This window comes from Acipenser ruthenus, chromosome 3, assembly GCF_902713425.1.
Source record: "Acipenser ruthenus chromosome 3, fAciRut3.2 maternal haplotype, whole genome shotgun sequence".
Lineage (NCBI taxonomy): Eukaryota > Metazoa > Chordata > Actinopteri > Acipenseriformes > Acipenseridae > Acipenser > Acipenser ruthenus.
In genome coordinates this window covers 22,124,902-22,142,125 of record NC_081191.1, presented here as the reverse complement: position 1 = coordinate 22,142,125, position 17,224 = coordinate 22,124,902, and the positions used below count along the sequence as shown (strand labels likewise).

The 17,224-nt window shown below is 38.8% G+C and overlaps 1 protein-coding gene across 1 annotated transcript; it reads left to right on the top strand.

Moving 5' to 3' along the window:
• Nucleotides 1-1,404: 1,404 nt before the first annotated feature.
• On the top strand, nt 1,405-6,429 carry LOC117435221 (tumor necrosis factor receptor superfamily member 6B-like). The gene is made up of 4 exons (XM_034058220.3): nt 1,405-1,505; nt 3,281-3,671; nt 4,733-4,915; nt 5,776-6,429. Exons 1-4 carry the CDS (start codon nt 1,491-1,493, stop codon nt 6,111-6,113), a joined length of 927 nt encoding a protein of 308 aa, XP_033914111.1. The 5' UTR covers nt 1,405-1,490; the 3' UTR covers nt 6,114-6,429.
• Nucleotides 6,430-17,224: the final 10,795 nt, after the last annotated feature.

The following is a 17,224-nucleotide window of genomic DNA, read 5'->3' as shown; positions in this document are numbered from 1 at the left end:
GTGGCCACCAAGGTCCAGGCTTTGGTGGACGCGGCGGTCCCCAGAACCAAGTCCCAGGTGAGGTCACTATTGGGATTGGCTGGTTACCACTGCTTTATCCCTGAGTATGCCACCGTAGTCAATCCCCTGGTAGACCTCACTAAGAAGTGTGCGCCAAATTTAGTTAAGTGGTCAGCGGAGTGTCAGGGAGCGTTTGAGACCATTAAACAAAAATTGTGCCAGGCTCCTGCGCTAATATCACCAGATTTTAGCAAGAGATTCCTCCTCCATACTGACGCGTCAGAGGTTGGTTTAGGGGCGTTCTTGTCCCAGAAAGTTAACGGGGTGGAGCACCCCATTCCCTACATCAGCAAGAAAATGCTTCCTCGGGAGCGCAATTACTCGGTTGTGGAGAAGGAGTGCCTGGCCATTAAATGGGCTACCCACTCCCTCAGATATTATTTACTGGGACATTCATTTGATCTGGTCATGGACCACGCCCCACTCAGATGGTTAAGCACCATGAAGGATAGCAATGCTCGAATAACTCGGTGGTATTTGGCATTGCAGCCTTACATGTATCATATGGTACATCGTGTAGGGAAAGATCACCAAAATGCAGATTATTTTTCCCGGGAGGGGGGAGTAATGGGAATGATAGATTTGGCCGAGTGTTCCTTCGGCTCCACTCTGAGCGGTGGGATATGTGACAAAGAGAGAGTGAACTCTTGTTTTAGATCTCCCTCCCGACCGGTGAGGGCGCTGGGGAGGAGGAGCAGGCGGAGCCGCAGTGCGCAACGTCACAGACTCGGTCGGGAAGCGCGGTGGCAATCACGCATTGGCTGACGGCGTTTGCCCTCGCTGACCAATGGGGACGGGACGGGGCGTACAAAAGGGGGTGTGGCCCGGGGTTCTGTTCCTTCTGGCAAGGTACAGTGCATGAGAGAGTGAGAGAGAGAGAGAGAGAGAGAGAGAGACCAGCAGGGAATTGAAAGACGGGTCGTTTTGTGGTTTAACACTAAATGGGACGCTCCGGAAATACGCTTGGAGGAGCGACAACCCGGAAGTGCTGAGTAATTATCGCGTGTGTTTCCCGTTCTTGGATTTATACAAAGAAGACAGACTATTTTTGTTGTTTGTTTATTTTGGGACTGCAACCCCGTTTCTCTTTATTTGGTCAGGTTACACATTGTTGTGTACCCCGGCTTCCCCCCCCCCCCCCCCCCCCCCCCCCCCCCCCCCCCCGTTTATTGAATTATTATTATTATTTTGGAGTGTTTAATTGGTTACTGTGAAAATAAAGACCAAGCACTTGATCAGAAGACTGGACTGGGGTCTGTTATTGTTACACTACATACATCCTGTCACACCCTGACATTTAGTGAAACAAAGCTATTGCTTCTGCGCGAGTGATATTTGATACACAGCATGAGCCCTGCCTTCTGTATTTAGTCTGGTACTACCTGGGTTCAGAGTACTGCAAAACTTCAGGAGGAGAGACTTTTGAAACTATGTTTAACACAAAGGTGAGTTCAAATGCAGCATTACTGTTAAATGTTGTTTTTCATTGTTACATTTTGTTGATCTTTAAGACAACGGATTTATTCACAGTATTTTTTTCAATTTCCAGTACGAATTAAACTATATATTTTTTACATAAATGGTATGGTTTGGTGGTTTGTACAGATTATGTTTAACCTCTTTCATATACAATGTTCCAAATGAATGATACGGTGGTATTGAACTATTAATTACGATTAAATGATTTGGTAATTGTTGTGTGTGATTTAGTTATATGAAGTAATTGATTTGCAGTTGATATTGGAGTGTTTATTGGTTTGCTGTTTTGTGTGTTTTTTTATATTGAAGGCTTTTTGCTAATTTAGTCTGGCATTGTGCAATAATTGATCTTTTAAGAGTAAACCTGTCTAATTGCTGAGAAATTATGTACCTCCCTTTCTTTATATAAAGACATATTTTCAAATTATATCTGTTTTGTGCATTGTTTGAACCTTTACCCTCCTGAGTGTTTGAGGCTCTCACAACCGGACCTTCTCAGTTAAATAAAGGTGGTGGCAGCGAATTACGCTACTGAAATCCAGTTGGCCCTAAAGGCAGGTTTGCTACAATACTTACAAAACAATAGTTTGCAGATCTACTGTTGGTCAAACTGAAGTGCTTTATTTATAACATCGGTAACTGTATAAAAAGTCTGTTACAAGGTGAATGCACAGAAAAAATAGAGAATACCACTGGTGGACAGCAGATACTTGATTAAAACACTTTCATTAGTATTTTTAAATACTGTGAATCCACCACTGGACAGTTGCACCAGACAGAATGTATGTATTTATTTCTGATGAAAACTGGTAAAGATATGCTTTAGTAAGAATAATATTTATTTTCACAATTTGAAGGCTATAGTATATGGAGGTATCTGTCCGTATGACAAACATTTCACATAGATGTTGGTTATGGAGATATGCTTTTTCTTGATAGTGATAGTTCTAATTTCAAACTGTGGCGGGGATTCACATCTTTAATAAAGCATTTTCTTTTTTTCGCACTGTATTTGACGCTGAGTGCTCCTTTCTAAGAAGTTCTGAACTTTTGTAATGCATTTAAAGAGGCGGTATCTGTATCATTTTGTGATGCATTAGACCTTTAATTGCAGCTATTGCTGTACAATAAAACTTGCATTTACAGAGGCACCCTAAACCACTGTCTTTTTAATGAATAGAAAATCCTGGTTTTCTGATTTTTGTAAATACGGATGTGAAGTAGAAATTAAAGTAGAATTCACAACCAAGGATTTTTAGTTCAGGTATTTAAGTTCAATTTTTTTGGACAACTCCTAACGTACAGAAATTAGTGTGCATTGTTTTATTTAATATCTTATATATTTTGGAACTTACAAATCATTTCTTAATTTGATTATTATGGATTATATATGTACTCATTTGCATACTTGAATATGACAATTATATTGGTATTCATTCTGGTTTGAATACCAATTTGAATTAAATATATTTAATCGCAGTATTTTTTATTTAGACCTGTATTTATTAACATAACTGCGATAATCTGGCAAATGTTATAATTTGCTGTAAATGTTTTCATCTAATCTCACTAAGATCTCATGTAATAGAGTGCTATTTGAGGTCTGTTTTTAAACACAGACCTTATTTTAATAAACGTGCCATTAAAAGGAAAAATAGTATTTATGACAAGTTACTACAGGGTTCAGAGAGTTATGCATTCATTTAACTAAAGCATTATCATTGTGTATATGTCTTCACAGTTGCTGATCACACTGGCCCTATTCTTTGAGGCCAACCATGCAGAGCAGCTGTTTAAGATTAAAGTGGAAACTTACCTTCACCAGGATCCAGTAACAGGACAGACACTTACCTGTAATCGCTGCCCGCCTGGACAACACCTACAAAACCATTGTACAGCCACTCATCAGACCATATGTGCTCCCTGCTCAGAAAACCACTATACCCAGTACTGGAATTACATTGAGAAATGTCAGTACTGCAACAATTTCTGCAAGGAAAATCAGTTTGTCAAGAAAGAGTGCAGTCCTTTTCACAACCGAGTTTGTGAGTGCAGAAAAGGCTATTACTGGCACTTTGAGTTTTGCATTAAGCACAGTGAGTGCCCACCTGAATATGGTGTCAAAGTGGAAGGTAATTTGTATTGTTTTTTTCGTTTTTTTTTTTTATATGTACTACTTTAACTGCAGCAGTTCTGACTTCCTGACCTTCCTTCTTCCCCTGGCTGTACTTCAAGTTTGCTGTACATGTTGAGGGCTATCATGTAAATGTAATCGTGTACTACTCCCCCACCCTCCTGAAAGAGTAAAATTACAAACACAGTTCACTCAAACCAAAAAGCTGGATATGTAGGCTAGCCCAGTGACGTCTGTAGGCATAATTATTTTTAGACAGGAATTTATAATAAGGTCAAGACACACAATCAGCTGAACCCAAAAGCTGTATTAGCAGGCGGACATTTGAGTATTACTATGTCCAGCATAACTCAGCCATCTAGAATGCAATTGGACTTCTCTGAATAGGGCCAGAGTGCATGCAGGCATATTTCTAAAAACGGGAGAGGGAGGGAGCTCCCCCATTTGGCAGTTACTTATATAACATCAGAGCTGGAAATAACTTTCCCAGTACACAGTGGCTTGTTCCCTAAAACATAATGTTGGAGACCAATAATAATAATAATAATAATAATAATAATAATAATAATAATAATAGTGAAGCTATTTCCACAGCATCTCTGAAAATTCCAGCAACCGCTGGTGACCATCTTGAAGTTGGGGATTAAAACATGTGTTTAATTGCCTTTTTACTGGACCCAGTTTTAATTTTGTTTGGTCATACTGAAATATATAGAAGCATTCTGTAATATGTATCTCTCTTGTTACTATTACATTTTTCTAACAATCTGTGGTTGAAATTGCAGTTTTTTCAGGGATTCAATTGATACATCTGTCTACTAGATAAGGGGTATTTGAAGTGGCTCAAAGGCATGCCTATTGTGTAGGGAGTGGAATACATTATCATAATGTATGCGCTTACCTTATTCTTTTCACAGAATACATTTTTTAGGTTCAGCCTCAACAATTTATGTATTAATTTACATCACATCATTTAGCATTAACCTGACACCTTAAACATATACAACATATTAAAAGGAAAATACTGTTTACTAATTTCATTTTATTTTCTGTATCTAGGCACGCCCCACAAAGACACAGTCTGTGAGAAATGTCCTCCAGGATGGTTTTCTTCTGCGAGTTCCAAACATGAGAAGTGCCTTAAACACACTGACTGTGAGTCCTTGAACCTAATACAGATCATCAGTGGTACTGGGTGGCATGACAACCTGTGTATGTCATGCACAGACCCCAAAGCAACAGGTACGTTTCTATTCAAACCTACTAATGCATCATTTTTAGAAATCTGGAAGGCGTGTGTCCAGAGAGATGTTTTTAACATGTTTAACTGTAACCCTACCTTAGTTCTGTTGAATTTTGATTGTAGTGTTGACTAAACTTTAAACAGTAAATGCATGGTAATAAAAACATGCTTAATGCATATAGGAAAGAAAAAAACATCACATCTAAATTTACTCAACCAGATTTTTTGTTACTTTTTATTTTCATTTTGAAATTGGTATACATTGGTCTAGCTGGATTCAGACAATATGACCAACAGAAAGTGTTACAGAACACCTTGCAATGTTTACAGGAAACAAATGACTTTACCTTTGCTGTATACTGTGTTGTCCATATCACAGCAATATATTTTTAACGCATAATCCTGATTATTCTTCCATTTATATTTACACTTCATGGATCACGTGGGAACAAGACCTGGATGCACTTTAATGTTTAAAAGACAAATGATCTTTCTCTTGGTGAACACCCACAAGTAAAAGTTGAGAAGTATTCCCTAGGTGACCTATGATTTGTGAAAAGAAATATCAAAATAATCAGGATTATGTTATGCGTTTCTTGTAAGATCGGCAGGCTGTTCTGTAACACTTTAAGGTACCAGGATACAACGGTTTACAGTTTAGTGTTGCTTTTAATATTCTCAGCACAATAAAAGGGGGACCAGTGTTAATGTTATTAAACCTAATAAGAGGAAAGAACAAAACATATTTTAAAGTAGTAGCACTCCTTATTCAGTTTAGTGTAAAATATTATTGGACAATTTACTGGAAAACCAAAAGTACATATAATTAAATAATAATATAAACATGTTTATTGTTTAGGTGGACGCACTTCACATGAAGAAATCCTCGCTCTTTTTTTTGATCGCCAAAACCTGAAACGTAAAAAAGTTATCAAATTTGGAAGAAAACTTTTTCGTCAGGAGGCACAGAAAATATTCAAAAAAGCTGGAAACATTTCACCACAAAAGCTCATGATGCTTTACATTAAAGAATGGAAATCTGACCAAAATACAGCTGGCAATACATCAGAGGAGTTGCTGGAAAAGCTGAGAGAAGCAAGGCTCACAAAAGTTGCACAACGGTTAGAGAAGAAATTTCATATGAATGGACATGAAAAAATGCAACAGAATCTTTGTACAATTTCCAATCATATATAAAAATGTATACCATTTTTCTTCAAACAGACACACATAAATGTGTCTTTCTGTTAACTTGTCACACTTAAGTTTCTACATATAGAGAGAGACGTGCTGTTTCAATTGTGATGATTTTTTTTTTTTTTAACACAAATTATTTGTATTATATTTTACGTATTTCTACGTGTTGTGGCAGAGTGAAAGCTTGTCTGTCCTGTAAAGGGTTAATTTACAGGCAAACTATATACTTCCGGAGTAAGGGTCACGAAGAAGGGGCTACAGCCATGTATTTTGGTTCAATAAAAGTTATCTCAGTGTGTTGCAACCTGATGTCCGTCTCCGTGATTGTATCCATAAAAGTGTATGGTGTCAGAAGTACAATGCTTTGAAAACAACAAATTCCGCTTTCCAGAAGTACAGTCGACTTGCTCGGTGAGTCTGACAGAGAAAAATACAGGTTTTGAGAAAACCAAAATAAGTAAATAGAACAGTGTGCACGTGTACAAGACGGTTGTGTCTGTATCGTCTCTGTATACGGCTCTTTAGTGCTTTCATCACAAACACTTACTTCCTTGGATATTGTTGCTACACAGTTCTAAACAATATGACGCTCTCATTGTTTTCTGCATAGACTTTTTAAAAAACTAATTAAAAGTGGAGAAAACTCTTTCAAACCAGGGGATTAACAATCATTCGTGTATGATGGTACACTTGGTGTCTTGAAAACCCAAAAAACCTATTTTTTATTAGTAGTCTATTATTTGGACAGTTTCCTACAAACCAGCATGTCTTGCCATTTAGGGACCAGCAATACATAAAATCGATTAACGAAACTTCAGTTTTCTCTTTCTCAGAATGTTTCTGAATGGTGATTGCAGTCTGCAGCACAACGCTAGACCATGCTGTTTGCTCTTTTTTGATTTATATAAAAAAATGACCTCTTACAATTTAATTTATAGAGGTTTTAAAACGCACTAATGCCTTTTGCCATTGACTCGCCTGCTTGTTTAGAACCACCTAGCAGCGAGTGTGACATCACACTAAAGAAGCGCATCCTAGAGAGAGAGCCTGCACCTGCGTTGCTAAGCGACCTCCTCAGAGTTAGCTGACTGCCAAGCCAAAGTGCTACTTGAAAAAAAATTGCTGCCTGCCTCCAAAAAAAAGTCAACAAGCAATTAGCTTGTTTAAAAAAATAATAATAAATACAATAAATGTATTTAAATAAATAAATAAACACAAAGTAAAATATAATGGCATCAACAGCAGTACAGATTTCACCTCCAGAAAAGTTTGACTTCTCCTCTACTTGTGATTGGCCAAAGTGGATCAGGCGGTTTGAACGTTTTCTTCTTGCATCAGGCCTCAATGAAAAGTCTGAAGAGTATCAGGTGAACTCTTTACTTTACACAATGGGAGATGATGCCGATGACATTTTGTGTTGAAGACAAGAAGTATAAAACAGTCAAACAAGCCTTTGAACAGCATTGGTTGAGGAAGCACAATGTAATTTACGAGAGGGCAAGATTCAACATGAGGCGACAAGAACCAGGTGAAAGTGTAGAAACATTTATCACAGCAGTACACACTTTGGCGGAGCACTGCAAATTTGGTGTCCTTCGAGAGGAACTGATTCGGGACAGAATAGTCGTGGGCATACAAGACAGAAAGCTCTCTGAATGCCTTCAGCTTGACCCAGACTTGACGTTAGCCAAAGCCATACTGTGCGCTTGGCAGAATGAGACAGTCAAGAAACAACAGACACTATTAAGCCGAGGTTCAACAGAGGAGCCATCTATGCACAATGTGGATGCTATAGGGTCGAAAGCCAATAGGACGCAGACGAGTCAAAAAACCTATTGCTCGCAGAGAAATCCTGAATACAAACCCCACAGCATGTCACGCTCCACACAGTCAAGACAAGATTGTGGGTGCTGTGGTGGCATAAGAAAGCACCTGTGGAAAGACTGCCCAGCCAGAGATGCTGAGTGCCATAGATGCCAGAAGATGGAACACTATGCAGTGGCGTGCCACTCCACTCGTGCTATAGACAATGTTTCAGAAGGTAACCAATCAAAATGGAATGACAAGGACGTTGCATTTCTTGGCGAAGTAGAAACAACTACAGTGAAAGAATGAACTGAGCACATTTTCTTAAATGGGGAAAAGCTGGAGTTCAAGCTTGACACAGGAGCAGCAGTTACCGCAGTCCCAGTGGGAAAGTTTAAACAGGATCGAGATGGAAAGCTGATGCAACCCAGCAAAGTCTTATATGGGCCCGGAAACAACGTGTACGGTGTTCGAGGGTGCTTTAGCAGCACATTAGCTTTTAAAGGGAACAACACAGTCCAAGAGGTCTACATGATTTCCGGATTGTCAAACGCGCTACTTGGACTGCCTGCAATAGAAGCACTACACCTTGTACACAGGATTCATGAAGTGAAGGCGCTTCAGGAGAATTTCCTGGCCAACTACCCATCAGTGTTCTGCGGACTGGGGAAACTTGAGGAGCCCTACAAAATTGAGCTTGAGCTCTGTCAACACCTCGCCTTGTTCCAGTCCCTTTGAGGAGCAAAGTCCGAGACGAACTTGACCGAATGGAAAGTATGGGAGTAATTTCAAAAGTGACACAGCCCACTGAATGGTGTGCTGGGATGGTGGTGGTGCCCAAGGTCAACGGCAACATAAGGATTTACGTCGACCTTACTTGACTGAACAAGAGGGTGAGGAGAGAACGCCATATCCTGCCATCAGTAGACCAGGCGCTAGCAATGCTGTCGGATGCAAAGCTGTTTACAAAGCTGGATACCCCTTGCCAGTGAATCCGCTCTGCTCACAACCTTTATTACTCCATTTGGCCGGTACAGTTTTAATAGGCTACCCATTGGCATTTCCTCTGCACCAGAACACTTCCAACAAAGGATGTCACAGATGCTGGAAGGCTTTGAGGGAGTGCTTTGCCATGCAGATGATGTACTAGTATTTGGATGTGACAGACAGGAACATGACAACAGATTGCATCAAGTTCTACAGAAGTTTCAGCAGGTGGGTCTAACACTTAATGAGAAGTGTGAGTTCACCAAAGACGGCATGCTTTTTGTGGGACACAGGATCACAGGTAAAGGACTAGAAGCAGATCCTAACAAAATAAAAGCGGTAATGCAGATGCCAGAACCAGCATGTGTAGCAGTCGTGCAAAGAGTGATGGGAATGGCTAACTACCTGGGAACATTTTTACCACAACTATCTTCCTTTACAATGCCGCTGAAAGAGCTGATGCAAGAAAAGAATGAGTGGTGTTGGGGAGAGGCTCAGAAAAAGGCATTTCCGCAGCTCAAAGAAGAGCTCAGCTCCCCCAGAGTCCTTGCCCAGTATTCACTGAAGGCCGAAAACCAGAGTGGCAGCAGATGCATCTTCATATGGTCTTGGTGCAGTGCTAACACAGAAGCAATGTGATGGTACATGGAGCCCCATCATCTACATCTCAAGGGGCTTAACAGATGCGGAAAAACGGTATGCCCTGATTGAAAAGGAGGTATTGGCAGTCACTTGGGCATGTGAACGACTCTACTCCTGTCTCATTGGTTTGAAGTTTATTCTTAAAACAGACCACAAACCACTGTTGCCACTGTTAGGCTCCAGGGGGCTGGATAAGCTTCCTACAATGATCTTAAGATTTTGCTAGCGGCTACATAGGTATTCTTATCAGATCCAGCACGTCCCTGGGAAGTCACTCATCACAGCTGACACGCTATCTCAAGCACCTATCCGGGACATGCCAACAGCAGAAAACGTACAGTTGGAGAAAGAGGTCCAAGTATTTATTGATGCAATTCGAGTTGCAATTCCAGCATCTGCACAGAAAGCAGATTCAGTATTGTCAGCAGGGCTGGCCTGAGAAACACGACGTGCCACAAGATGTGGCTCCGTTCTGGCAGGTGATCTCCTGCTGAAAGGCCAGCGACTGGTGATACCAGCGGGTCTTAGAAAAGAAATCCTGATGAAACATCAAGGCATTTCTAAATGCAGGGCTCGTGCTCAGCAGACTGTGTGGTGGCCTGGGCTTTACATTTAAAAACATTTTTTTTAATGTCTTTTTTAATTGCTATTTTCTACATATTCTTCATGGCAGTTTTTTTTTTTAATGCAATAGTCTAATTGTTGGCAGTTATGTGTATGTGACACGCCTTGGGATCCTTATACAAATGTATTATTTTGTGATTGTATTGTACATACTTTTTGTATGAAAGGCGGAATATAAATACAATTTATACACGCAGGGTAGCAGTGTGGCGTAGTGGTTAAGGCTCTGAACTCTTGACCGGAGGGTCATGGGTTCAATCCCAGGTGGGGGACACTGCTGCTCTACCCTTGAGCAAGGTACTTTACCTAGATTGCTCCACTAAAAACCCAACTGTATAAATGGGTAATTGTATGTAAAAATAATGTGATATCTTGTAACAATTGTAAGTTGCCCTGGATAAGGGCGTCTGCTAACAAATAAATAATAATAATGTCTGATTTACAGATTTATTCTACGATTCACTCAAATTTCATTACTGGTAATGTCCAGTAAAAATGTATATTAGTAAAACATACCACATGCTTTTTTGCATAGCCATCTTACTTACTGTTTACAAACTATTCCACTAGTCATGCCATTCCGCTTACATTAAAAAGTAAAACTAAATCTGATTAAACATTATTCATATTTACTGTAGCATTTACAAATTTTTTAATCAATGGAGCTTCTGCATAACCGCAGTGTTATTTAATTTATGTGACATGTTGCATTATGAAATTGCCTTTTTTTATTTATTTTTTGTTCTACACCAGAAATGAAGAAAGGTTTTCAAAGCACACCTATATTATTCTCGGCCTACAAATAAATGTTGAAATGGGGACTACAAAATGTATTGTTAACCACAAACCAAACATGTTGTTGGAAACCGTAGGAATCTCTTATTTTTTCCTCTATATTTTACTATTGTATTAAAATTGAGGCAACACATTTATTTCAACCTGGTACACAGGCTCTGTCAGTCCCTCCCCTAAAAAAAATCCTGAGACCAAAGTCTATTCCTTATTATCATTTATTTCTTAGCAGACGCCCTTATCCAGGGCAACTTACAATTGTTACAAGATATCACATTATACATTATTTCACATTATACAGATATCACATTATTTTTACATACAAGTACCCATTTATACAGTTGGGTTTTTACTGGAGCAATCTAGGTAAAGTACCTTGCTCAAGGGTACAACAGCAGTGTCCCCCACTGGGGATTGAACCCACAACCCTCCGGTCAAGAGTCCAGAGCCCTAACCACTACTCCACACTGCTTAACGGCAGTTTAACCATCTCCCCATCTCCCAGTAGACTATGCAACGCATTGTATGAGGAGGCACTGTGATTGACCATCGACATTCTAGAAGGGGTAGATTAATTTCTGGAGGACCAGTGGCTGCCGCCTGATCACACAAATTGTACTTAACTTTCTCCACCACAATGCTAGCAAAAAAAAGGAAACAATATTAAGATGTCATTTTTAAAAAAATAACTACTTTCTCAATGGCATTGAGGCACAGTCATACACTGAGAAAGTTAAATAAAACAGTAAAAGCATGAAGAAAACTCCAGTCCAGGGGTGTGATTAACATGAGATAAAGGCACTCCACTTCACCTTTAGGGGTGTGATTTATCTCATGTTAATCTCACCCCCTGCTGTGTCTTAATGCTTAACTCCCCTTTTTTCCATTTTCAACTATTCCAAAATAAAATGCACTCGGGTCTGTCATTGTTCCAATTTGACCTTGTGTGACTACTGATATTGTTCACCTTTCTTGAACTGGGTTTACAAGAAGATTGTGTTAAATGGTTTACTGGGAGTACAGTTGAGGGAGCGAGAAATGAAATTAAGTGGGTCAGTCTTTCTTTGAGTTTTAGGAGGGGGAGCAGGGGAGGATCCAGACTTTCATGAAGGGGTGGTAGCTGATACGAAACATACCGTTAAAGTAAAGAACAGTCTGACATTTTTAATGAAAAGAGGGGTGATACAGACTCCTAGGACCCCCCCCCCCCCCCCCCGCCGCCCAGCCCCCGCCCCGCCCCATCCCAGATCCGTCCATGGGATGGGTTCTCGTGGTTTGTCACACTTTTGTCAACAGTTCTACAGAGAAGTCATGGTTCCTGTATAACTGAAAACTGAACAAGCCACCTGCTCGGCAACAGTATTGTGATTTTAAGTAAATAAGCAAGACTGCAATTTAGTTGTAGTTATGTGAATCAATGGCCTTATATAAAAGAGGAAATTAATTATCACAGTACAGGGTGTGCCTATCAAACTTCCTATATATTTTTTTTAAAAAAAATATATTGTCTATTTAGAGGAAACAAGTCCTTTATTGTGTTCCTTTACTTGGATCTTGCTGTCCTATTACACTCTTCCTGTTTATTACATAAACTAAATCTACAGGGAACATTTCCAAAAACACTGTTTGTTTGCTTCTTTGTTACTAAAATGTCACATTTTGTATTTACAGCTAGGGCCGAAAGTTTTGCATCACCTAGAATTTTCGGATTGAGACATAATTTTATATATATATATATATATAAATAAAATTTAGATAATTTATTTAACACCATCTAATAAAGAAACTACAATAAATATTGCAAAAAGCTTCCGGAAGCCATAATAGTAGCACAGTATTTCATGTCACATTTTAAAATTTTTGTCAGCTTTTTGTTAAATATATGGAAAACTATAAAGCGGTATGTAATTCAATAGGTTACCGTAACATTATTCAGCAGGTTTCTTTCGACTTAAATTAGTTAATTCTATAGGGTGATGCAAAACGTTTGGCCAGAGCTGTAGAGTCATGACATGGGGCTGATATAGCATTGTTGTTATTAATTGTGTCAACAAATACTGTTCTTATTTCTAGGTTATGGAGTTAAAATAGTCAATGTTGATCCTGTGGTGTGTGCTTATCTTGATCATGTTATCTACCAGTCTGAACATATTGATCAGGCACCAGGAGTATTGTACTTTAATCAAACCCAAGACATGAGTGATCATAAAACAGACTAAAAACAACAGCAAATCAATAATGGCTGTGTGAGAATTTTGTTAGGATTATTATTATTTATTATTATTTCTTTCTTAGCAGACGCCCTTATGCAGGGCGACTTACAATTGTTACAAAATATCACAGTACAAAGTATCACATTACAAAATATCACAGTGTAAAGTATCACATTGCAGAATATTGTGCACAGAATTACTCGACAGAGCAGAAAGTATTTTGTCAAGCAATGCCAAAAGCAACTGAGTGGAGCATCTGACCATCCTTTGCCCCATGATATACAGCCTAATTACATAATTTTTGCACAATTTGCTTGCCTCAGTAGAAGGAGCTATTGATAGTGATAGCATTAGGGTTGATATACAAGAATCTGTCCCAGGAATGCCAGGTAAGATTCATTGCAGTTTAGTCAACATACTGGCTATTATTAAATGCAAATAGTAGTGTTACATTAACAAGCCATTCTTCACAGGGGCAGAGAGACACATGGCGTGAAGAGGAAATACCCTGTGACAGTTCCAATGTAATCATTCCAAATATTTTTCAAATCATCTCATATATACATGTATTCTAATTGTACATGTATTCTATACAACCAATAGTGGAAGATTGAGAGTGCTGGGAGCTGAGGAGGACCTAGTAGATGAGGTGGGCAACTTGTAGGGAACTAAATCTGAGAAATGATTTTTTTTTAATCAAAAATGCTTGATATGTATAAAAGAAAATAATGTTAATACAATCATATAAACATTAGATATAAGCGAGAAAAGACGCGCAGGTCACAGCATGCCCTAATGTATACGTTTGTATCATAACACAGACGTCCATGGAGTCAAATAATTGACTGAAAATTCAAACAAAAACATGACATTAAATACTATGAATATATTAGCATTTCCTCCCCATTTCTCATACTCTCTTCCAATCAGTATGGATCCACCCTGCTATCACACACCTTCAACACACCTCCTGGTAAGGGGGGAAACTCACCCAAATCTATCACATTCTATAGTGCATCACATTTAAGAATTTTTACCTAATCTGTTAGAAACCATTTAAAACCAGTCCTTTGTTTGTGGTGTTCTGTTTTCACATGGTGTCTCCACTCCTCCTCACGTCTTGATTAGACACCTGGTAACTGGGGCGCTCTGCCCAGACGCCAAGATACGAGAGACTGCAAATGTCTAGTTTTGTTTTTTTTAAGAGAGACAGGAAAATTGCAGTCTTGCTTAGCTAGTGACGTGCTTTAAGATGTATCAAAATATGAAAATATAAAAACTCATACAAATAATGAACTACATAATTAATACTTTAGGAAGAATGTCATCTCCTATAAACTGATAAAACTAAAGCAGAAAGCTTACAAATCAAAGCATACAAAACGTAAGTGTAGTCGTAGCCATAATTTTTGCAGCTGTCAAATTACAGGAACAATGAGGCACACTTATAAGATTAATTAATATCCAGTCCAGTCGGCTAAAGATAATATCCGCCTCCATGATTTCAATTTAGTGACCTTGGAGTGACTAATAAAAGCATTTAGTTATTGGGTTTTATTTAATTATATTTTATGCACAACTCGGTCCTGGAGGGTCGGTGTCCCTGCAGGTTTTTATTCCACCTGCACCCTAAAGTACTTTATTGGACCTTATTAGAAGCTTAATTGGTCCAATTAACTAATTTAGGGTATGGTTAGAACAAAAACCAGGAGGGACACCGGCCCTCCATGACCTGAGTTGTGCACCACTGGTCTATGTGAACATGCTGCTTAGTTAAGTAACGGTGTTACCATCACATCTATTAAAAAAAAAAGAAAAAAAGTAATTTGCTCTTAAATAATCTAAACAAATAGGTTATCTCTATTCAGATGTTTACTTGTGTTGTGCAGTTCGAGTATGCATATTTAGTAAGTGTTGAGTAATCCAGAGTGGTGACTGCAAAGCTATCTTTATACAGTCCTGAACAAAGTAATTACAATTCTTATTGAAAGGGGAAGCATTTAAAACTGCAACAAAACGGATACCTTACATGTTTTATCCACAATAGCATCAGTATGGAAAGTTACTTTTTCAGTTCCTCATTAAAAAACAGGGACCCTTATGTCCATCCATCCATCCTACAGGGTGAACATGGTAACTGCTTTGATTTTGTACTCTCCTGATTGGACAACTGTAACTATCTTCTTGCTGGTCTCGCTGCTTCGGCTATCCGTCCCCTTCAGCTCATTCAAAATTCTTGTCTTCTCTTAGCCTTGCTACTCTCATGCTACTCCACTGCTTTGCATTCTCCACTGGCTTACTATCTCTGCTCGCATTGAATTCAAGACCCTTGTTCTTGCCTACCGCTCTCTTCACCACACTGCCCTCTCCTACCTCCAATCCTTCGTGTCTCCCTACACCCCCTTTGCCCTCTCCACTCCACCTCTACTGGCTGATCATGCTCCCCTTACCTGGATGCAAGTAAACAAAGAGAAGAATGCAAGGGTGATGAGGTGGTTTTCAAGCCTACAAGCCTTTAAGTATACACTTGAGCACAGAGCAGGGTCAAAGCACGGGAATGTGGATGGACTCTCCAGAGCCCATTGCCTCTCAGTGCAGGTCGCTCGCCCACTCTCCATCTTCTCGTGCCCACTTCTTCTCTTCCCTAGCCCATCTGTGGTAGAATCAGTTAGCAGAGAACTTCATGACTGATCTGCCTCTCACTGCCTTCTGCCGCCTCCTCAAGACCCACCTTTTTAGACTGCACTTGTAGATCTCTTGATCTACCCCTCCTACTATGCACTGGACTTAACTGACATAAGCACCACACTGGATACTCAGCTAATGCACCAACCTTGCACTATTGCACTAATCATATTGTACTTTAGTAGTATTATTTGCACTTATTGTAAATTATACTGTATTTAAATATTAATCTTGCATTGTAATACTGTTTGGATAAAGGCATCTGCCAAATAAATAAATAAATAAATAAATAAATAATAACTCAGTTTTACTCCTGTACTGTTACAGGCGAGTTCTCTGCATGTTGCAAAATGGTGAAACGCTGGTGGAAGCTGTGTATCTGACAGAAACCATGGACTTTCAATGAAAATGCTCATATTTTATTTATTTTTTTCTTAAATTATTCCTGATGAAATTTTGCATTGTTTTCAAAAAAACTTAGGTGGGCTACACTACAATGGATAAACCTTTTCTGCCCCATCAAAAAAACCCTCAGTCCCCATTTGCCCTCCTTAGTTTGGAATCCTTGCCTCACCACTGGAGCTCATTATTATTAGGCATACATGTTAATTACAGTATATCCTACAAAATTCATGCTGTAACTAAAAACAAATATGAAATGTAAAATTAATGACTGGCCATCATCCTTTGGAATCCCCAACCACCCTTTTTAATGTGCACCTGAGTTACCGTATTATTATTATTTTTTTGTTTGTTTTTTGTTTAGTCTTTCTTTCTTATTTAGTCTTTCTTTTCTATTTGTTTTCTTTTTTTACTTAACAGCAGCAGTAGACCAAATGAGAAAGCATTGGCACATTACACAAAACAGGATGACTAACACATGTTGGGAGTTTGGCTCCAATCAACAATAGCAAAAGTAATCTGTGCACCCCAGTTTGTTCAAATATCAGTTCATATAAATCCAACAATCAGCACATTGTTCCAACAATCAGCACAAGGCCCATGCATTCAATAATCAACTAGAAGAAGAAAAATGACCACACTCACTTAACTGCAGAACTTAAAACAAAAGCAAAAAGCAGCGGCAAGCTTGTTTAGTCTAGATATGCCTTGGTGAGGAGTAGGGGTGTATATATTTTCCAAGTAATGACCTTTAAGAAATTTGAAGTTGTTAGGAATTAATTAAAATGGGATAAAACATGTTCATTATACAATACAAAACAATGTGTTTTCCTTTGTTTGCACAATTATTGACAGTGTTTTTAATATAGAACCTGTTGTGATCAAACTAAAATGTATATTTTTAAGCAATTATTTGTCTTACCTTTTATATATATTTTAGAAAGTCATCCCTTCAGTGAA